The sequence below is a fragment of the Rhagoletis pomonella genome, unplaced genomic scaffold (genome assembly GCF_013731165.1).
Source record: "Rhagoletis pomonella isolate Grant_MI unplaced genomic scaffold, Rhpom_1.0 Rhpom_scaffold_00327, whole genome shotgun sequence".
Lineage (NCBI taxonomy): Eukaryota > Metazoa > Arthropoda > Insecta > Diptera > Tephritidae > Rhagoletis > Rhagoletis pomonella.
The window spans coordinates 7,260-15,154 of NW_023458881.1; the positions used below are offsets into that span (position 1 = coordinate 7,260).

The 7,895-nt window shown below is 36.1% G+C and overlaps 1 protein-coding gene across 1 annotated transcript in view; it reads right to left on the minus strand.

Moving 5' to 3' along the window:
- Positions 1-909, minus strand: part of LOC118750628 (putative nuclease HARBI1) — a gene marked incomplete at its 3' end in the record, with an annotated part of 7,227 nt that extends 6,318 nt beyond the window's left edge. Inside the window, exon 1 of the mRNA XM_036485364.1 lies at positions 439-909. Within this exon, the coding sequence (XP_036341257.1) occupies positions 439-681 (243 nt within the window). The remainder of the gene's footprint in view (positions 1-438) is intronic.
- Between the last annotated feature and the right edge of the window lie 6,986 nt (positions 910-7,895).

Below are 7,895 nucleotides of genomic sequence, written 5' to 3' on the forward strand. Positions count from 1 at the left end.
GTAGCAGTTGAAAGTAGTATTATAGTTTGACAAAGAACTGTACTTTTATTTTAATATTTATTTTTGAATTGAATAAAATGTTATTTAACAAAATGTGAAAATCATTATTTAACTATGGGGGTTTGCAAGAAACAATCAGTTGGATGCTGGCCTGGTTTTAATTAGTTCTAATTATCGCGAGTGCACTGTTATTGTAACCCAATTTGTGTAATATTCACCTGTCGCAAACTAGATTTGTTGTTTATTTTTATGGTATTTCTTTCCTTTAGCACCCACCTGCTAAAAAATTAGCTAAAATTATGATTTTTTTTTTTAAATGCGTGTTTTTGCCTGAGGATCACGAATCCGGAAGCGCTTTTTTAAGCCCTCCCCATAATTTTAGCTAATTTTTTAGTAGGTGGGTGCTAAAGGAAAGAAATACCATTTTTATATACTTACCCTAATATAATTGGAGAGGCATGAAATAATAGCCTCACAAGTTTCAATAACAATTCTCCCAAGGGATCTTGGAGAAATCGCTGTTAAGAACTTCAGGTCCTCAAATTTTTGTCCAGTCGCTAAGTATCGTAATGTGGCTGACAATCGCATACTGGGTGTTATTGCTTTTCGTAGCTGTGTGTCTTCTTTTTCAATTAATGGCGTAATAAGGCACAAAAGTTCATCAAATGCAGCAGAATCCATTCTTAAAAAATTTTTATATTCCTCTTTGCATGATATTTTAAGTTCGCTTAAAAGGTTTTCGTGTGTAAACTTTGCACGTTGTATATAAACTTTTCATCCACAACTTTTTCTTTTTAGTCTTTCTTTTTTTTTTCTTTTTTTCTAATAAAACTACTGCAGTGGCAAGTAGCAAAAAATCGTCATCCGATGAAGACATGTTTACGTCCGCCCACTACGAAATTTTATTGCAAATGGTGTTGACGCTCTATGCTTGAGTGTCGCCGGGCAAGCTTCAAGCACCCGACATGCAACCCGACACTCACACATGTACTCGTTGCTGGGGTAACCATCAACGGATGCTTGAAATCGCCGACGGGCTTAAGCTTCAGTTTTAGTTCATTCATATAATTGTCTATATCATACACCTTTTCTTTAGCGGCCACTATGTCATTTGGTAATGCACACAGTTTGCCAAATACAAGCTCAAAGGGGGAGTACTTCGTGGACATGTGTGGTGTCGAATTATAGTAGTACATGTAGTAGGGTATGAGTTCGTCCCAATTATCCGTGTTCTTGAGTGTCATCAAATATTCATTTAACACCCTGTGATTTCGTTCAACTGAACCCAATGTCTCGTGATGGAATGGAGTTGAATGCACTTTATTTATTTGTAATTGTTTACATATATTTTTTAGCAGCTCATTAGTAAATTCTGTGCCCTTGTCAGTTTTTATTTTTCGCATACAGCCATATCTTAAAATGAATTGCTCGACAATAGCTTTTGCAACGGTTACCGCATCTTTTGTTTCAAGCGGTATTATGACAATATATTTCGTTAACTCACATTGCAACGTTAGCATGTATCGAAAAGGTTTGGATGGGCGTAGCGGACCTACTGTATCGACGACGATTTCGTCAAATGACGTCGCCGATGTGTCCGTCATATTGTATTTTTCTTTTGTGTATCGTGTTACTTTTGCTGTCGCGCATTGCTTGCAGTTGTTGACATACTTTATTATCATTTGTCTCATGTTCTTCCACACGTATTTCTGTTTGAGCTTTGCTAGCATTCTTCTTATACCGCAGTGGCCACCATGAATTGAGTTGTGGTAGTCCCTTATTAATTTTTGCATTACGGATTGTGACTCAATTCTTTTTGGCGCATCAAATAGCATTATATCAAGGCATTCAATAATATTTCTCTGCATTTGTATCCTATTAAATACAGTTTTAAATTCAGTTATACTTATTTTCTCAAAGATTTCACTATTCTTTGCAAGCGATAGCTTTCGTGAGCCAATATTGCTGGCTTCGATTAATAGCTCACGTAAAATTGCGTCTATTTTTGACACTGCTTGGTCGTTATATTCAATGATAAAGTCTCTATTCGATACTGTAATTTTTATATCCTTAGGCTTCATGCTTTCATCCTTCCTATATCTGAATTCAAGTCTTTTCACTCGTCGTGTATCAGAAATTGATGTGCATTCCCAAACATGTAGGTGATCAGTCTGCATATTTGTGTTTGAAGCTCCCATATTCCGTGACTTTATTTGCCCTTGGCTTAAATTTTCGTATTCTTTTGCGTTTGAACTTTGTGCTTTCTTCATTGCCCTGGTTACTATGTTAATTTCGTGCTTCGGAATCATTTCTTTCAGTTTTTCCATGTCAAGCTGAATGCGTGATAGTGCATCAGCATTGGTATTCATCTTTCCTTGTTTATATACTATGTCAAAATCATAGTCCATCAGATCGACCCTTATTCTAGTCATTTTGGACGACGGATTATTGTGCTTGAACAAGCTCACCAGTGGTCTGTGATCTGTGTATACGGAAAATTTTGTGCCGTACAGATAGGGTCTAAAATGGTTTATCCCCCAGTGAATCGCCAATAGCTCCTTTTCTATTATTGGTTTGTTCAATTCATGTTTGTTTAGGGATCTGCTTGCATATGCAATAGGTTTATCTCTTCCAACTTCACCCTGTGATAGTACTGCTCCTAGCGCAAAGTTAGAAGCATCTGTTGTGAGTATGAACCGCTTTGAGAAGTCCGGATAACAGAGTATTGGTGGGGAGAGTAGTTTGTCTCTTAAATTACAGAAGGCTTTCTCACATTTGCTGTTCCAGTTGATTTTTCTTGAGCAGCTGGTTGAGTGGTTGAGCAATTTCTGCAAAATTTTTTATAAATCGCCTGTAGTAATTACAGAATGCTACAAAGCTTCTAACTTCATCCGCATTTTTTGGTTTAGGATAGTTTTTAACGACTTCCTGTTTACTGGGATCAGTTGTCACTCCTTTATCAGTGATCAGATGTCCTAAGTAGGTTACTTTTGTTTTTAAAAACTTGCATTTTTCCGTATTTAGATTAAGGTTGTATTTGTTCAATCTCGCTAACACTTTTTCTAAATTTCGATTATGCTCTTGAAGGTTCTTCCCGAATACTATTACGTCATCCACATAAAGAAATGCTGCGTGATTGAGTCCGCTGAGTGCAATTGATAACATCCTCTGGAAACTGTTTGTTGCGATTTTTAGTCCAAATGGTAGCCTTTTGAACTGGTAGTGCCCTTTGCCGGTAGAAAATGCTGTGAGCTTCTTCGAAACATGATCCAACGGAATTTGGTGGAATGAACTTGTCATATCTAATGTGCTAAAATACCGCGCTCCCTTGAGTTTGTCTAAAATGTCATCTAAGCGAGTTATGGGAAATTTATCATCAACAATTTTTTTTGTTTAATGCTCGAAAATCCACCACTAGCCTCCATTTCTTTTCTTCTGTGTTACTCTTTTTTGGTACGACTAGCAAAGGTGAGTTATAAGGACTAGTGGAGAGCTCGATAACATCATCCTTCAGTAATTTGTCAACTTCTTTTTCGATTACCTGGAGCTGAACGTGTGGCATTCTATAATTTTTTATATATGCGGGGGTTTTATCTGCGAGCTCAATGTGTTGCTGATAGAAGTTGTTGACAGTTAGAACTTCTTCCTCAATGTGAAATGCATATTGGTATTTTTCGCAGATTTCTAAAATTGCATTGGTGGTGCTTGCCTTGTTGTCTAATTGCATTTCATTTTTAACCCTCATAAACCTGTTGTCATTGTTTCGCCTATTATTGTTGTAATAATAAATTCTGTTGCCTAGGCCACGAGCTGTTTTGAAATCATCTGATCGCATATACATGGGTAGAGTGATTTGACCTTCCTTTAGCTCTAGAGTTATCACCTTCGTTTCGTAATCGATTTTGCACCTGTAATTTATTAGGAAGTCCCTGCCCAGGACTCCATCTGCTTCTAGGTTGTTTATTTGTTCCAAGATATAAAATTTAGTCTTGATTTTGTAATCTTGACAATTAATGTCAATTTCAACCGCCTTGTTGGCAGTCAGTATGTGACTCGAGATGCCTCTTATTTTGCAATTTGCTGTTGTTTCTACGTGAGTTTTTGGGACTGCTTTTCTTTTTATTATAGATATATCAGCTCCAGAGTCCACCAATAGTGTTACTATATTCGTACTTATTTTTGCTCTTATGAAATTTGTGGAGTTGCCTTCTCCAATGAATCCTATCGTCTTTGGTTTTGTTGGCCCGAGTCCTGACGGCTCGGGCTGTATCCGTTTCCCTGACCATACTGCCTATTTTGATAGTTCCTGGTATTGTTGTTTCCCGGGTTGTTTCTTTGGTTATTTGTACGATAGTTCTTGTTGAAGTTGTTATTGACAAACTTTGGTTTGAACGCGCTTGCCTGGACTTGCTGAGCTGTTGCTTCACTCGCGATGTGAATGGCTTCTGTTAGCTGTTTTGGTCTAGCAGCTCTTACTATTGTTTTATATGGCTCCCTCAAGGCATTCTTAAACGCTGTTAGGCCAATTTGGTCATTTAATTTAACAATTATTTCTCGGTGATCGCTTCCTTGCTCTGCTATTTGAATTTCGTTTAGGGAAGCTATTAAGCTTTGGATGCGGGAAGCAAAGTTGAGGGTTGTTTGAGCTCCCTGTATACTTTTAGCAATTTCTGCATGCACTCCTGACGCTGTCTTGTTTGATCGGAATACCTTTTTTAGTGTTGCTTTTAGTGCTTCCAGATTGTTCGGTGTTTCTTCCGCCAGAATTTTGTTTTTTACATTCTCTGACAACTTTGTGGCCAGAACGAATTTAACAAGAATCGTCTTGTTAGCCTCGTTTGAAAGGGTGTCATGGTAGAATTCAATTAGCCCTAGAAAATTGTTGAGTTCCTTAAAGTCCCCAATGAAGGTTTTAACGATCTTATTAGCTGTTACCAGATCAAAAGTTGCCATTGTTTCTGATTTGTTTGTGTTTCGCTCAATCGCTTCTTCTTTTAAGACTAAATATGATTCTATTTTAGTCTTTAGTTCATGGAATTTTTCACGAAGCTGTGGCAAGTTTTCAGTGCTTGCGTGTTGCTCTATAGTTTTTCAACTATTCGCTATTGATGCTTGCGTTGCATCTATGTATTGTTGGGTATATGTTCTATTAGGACTTTTTTTTAGTTTATTTAGTAATTCTTCCAATACTGTGAATTCCATTTATTCTCTTTTATTGTGCTTTGTTTTACATTTTAAACTGTGTTAACATTTCTATATGCTTGCTTTTTTATGTATTTTTTATAGTGTGTATTGAGCTTAGCTAGTAGTAAAACTACGAGAATGAAAGTGTTGATATATACTAGGTTTTTCGCAAAGTCACCTACTGCTGGATTGCCAGCTTGTGCCGCTGCTGCTGCTGCTGCGTTGTTGTTGTTGTTGTTTACTATTTCTTCCTTTGTTTGGGTTCCACCCATTTTTGCGCAGTTGTTTCAGTTCGCTTATCAGTTTTGTTCTTTGTTGACCCTTACTTATGTCTATTATCCTTTGTAGGTTTGCACACTCCCTTTGATGTTGTCGCTTTCTGCCGCCCCGCTTTTTTGGTTTGAATTCGGCAGTTTGTTGCCTGCATTCCGCTAACTTAGCTTTTTGCACAAGTTGCCTCTTTCGGTACTCTTGAAGCGTTATAGCCTTTGGTCCGGCTTCCTTTGGTGTTGGTGAGTACTCAGGATATTGTGGGTGGCTTTTCTCGATATGTTCTGGTATGTACTCCTCGTCACAAGAAGTTCCCTCTTTATGGTCGCTCATTTAAAGCAGGATCGCCATGCTTATCTTCGTATGCTTCCATTAAGCTGCCCCATGCTTCCTTCGCTGTGTTCTTTTGCGCGATAATTCCAAAATTGCTTGGATCCAACATCAGATAAATTTCTGCAGATGCACGGCAATGCATCTTTCTCAGCTACAGTCGCATTTTCACTCAGGCCGGATTCAACTGTTTTCCATAGTCCTTTAATCACCAAATATGACTTTGCCTGTTGCTTCCATACGTCAAAATTTTCTCTACCACGTAGTTTTTCGAATGGAAAAGATAATGCACTGGAGCTCATATTATCCGCAAAAATCCAATTATTCAGCAACGATCGTTAATCTGTTATTGCTCTGCCGATTGCAATTAGTCAAACGAAATCTTAATTTTACACAACTGTGTGTAACCCCTTAACCTGTTACGCAGCGAAATGTAAAAACTACAATTATAGTTGTAAGAAAACGCGTGTTTTCTGTATGGTTATACAAACGGAAGGAAGTTATTTTTATTTGGCACTTCATATACAATCTGTCACTTACATAGCACGGTTGCATTTATATAATCCCTAAATACAGTTCAATATAAAATAATATATTTATTCAACATTTGAAAACCACAAATTACAATTTTTGAGGCTAATATGCCGCGGCGCGCCCTCCGAAGGGTTAACCAAATGCACATTTACGCGATTTCGAATTTGTATGCTTTTGACAAAAAGCCGTGCTCCAGTCGCTTATTCAGATCCGTATCTACCACGGTCAATTCGCACGGAGAAGACATGCTAAAAAAAGCCTAAAAAATATATATATTAAAAAACAAATTTAATACAAAAACATTAACTGTTTTAACCATAACCGAAAATTTGGTTGGGTAATATAATAATTTGTCGGTGCTATAAAATAAAAATTGCCTAAAGTAATTATGAAACAAAACAAACAGAGTTAATCACAAATTCATCACATCGATGTTGGATTAGCGGGACTTTTTTTTATCAAAATAATGTAAAATAACAAATGAAATCTCCATCTGCGATCATTGAAATGCAGCTAGCATCGTATACGCGAAAAATCAATGCTGCCACTTTTTCACATTAAACCATGTTCGAATCGTGGCATTTTTTGGAGATCAAAGGGTTGCTTTTAAGATTTAGTTTCTTAATGCAGAAATGGAGTTGCATTTGGTTGCCTTTAGGTGACGAACTTTGTATTGATAAATGTGCATTTAGAGCTAAATGCGCTTTTACGCCTAAGAAAAAACAGCCTATTATCTGATTAAAAGAACACTAATATTTCCTGCAAACACATCGATTTCCTCCGACAAAGAATAGTTTTCGTACAAAATTACGCAAAAAATATGTAAATTTCTTATTTGTTCGTTTTTAGGAATGCAATTGTTACGAATTTCGAAAGTTCGAAAATACGTTTCGGATTGCAGCATACTATTTCTACGATTCGTAGCAAATCCGAATACGAAAGAGTTGCAGAATAGGTAAAGTAAAGGTTGAAAGTAAAAGTCAGAGAGAGCAAAGTTCTTCTGGCTTCCAGAGATTTAAGATAAGATCAAACGGGAATTATACGTTGGAATAGGTTCGGTGAAGTGAAGATTTCGTAGAGCAAATTTGTATTTGTATTCGTATTTATTTTGATTTTAATCCTAGCACAGCAATTAAAGTAATTATTTTATAGTGCTAGTCACCGTACATAAATAACTAAATCTAAGAACAAAATTAGTTTTAAATTGTAGTTAATGTATAGATGGAATTGATTTGTAGTGCAATAAAAACAACGAAATTTTACAATACAATAAAAAAATATATATATATTATTTGAAGTAAGTATTTGTTCAGTTTAAAGTACATTAATTTATTAGTTGTTGTTATTTCCGATCGGTTTGTATATGTTTAATAAATTTCCTTGATAGGCTTAGGGTTGCCATATTTTTTTTGCCCGAAATCAGTACATTCGACTTTTTCATGCTATAAAAATCAGTACTTTTCAGTACACTTTTATTCAGAGCAAAATTATGAAAGTAAGTAACATAAAATACTTTAAAACGCTTTAGTACTTATTTTTAAAAATACTTGGTACATAAATAAAATGTAGTTAAAAAA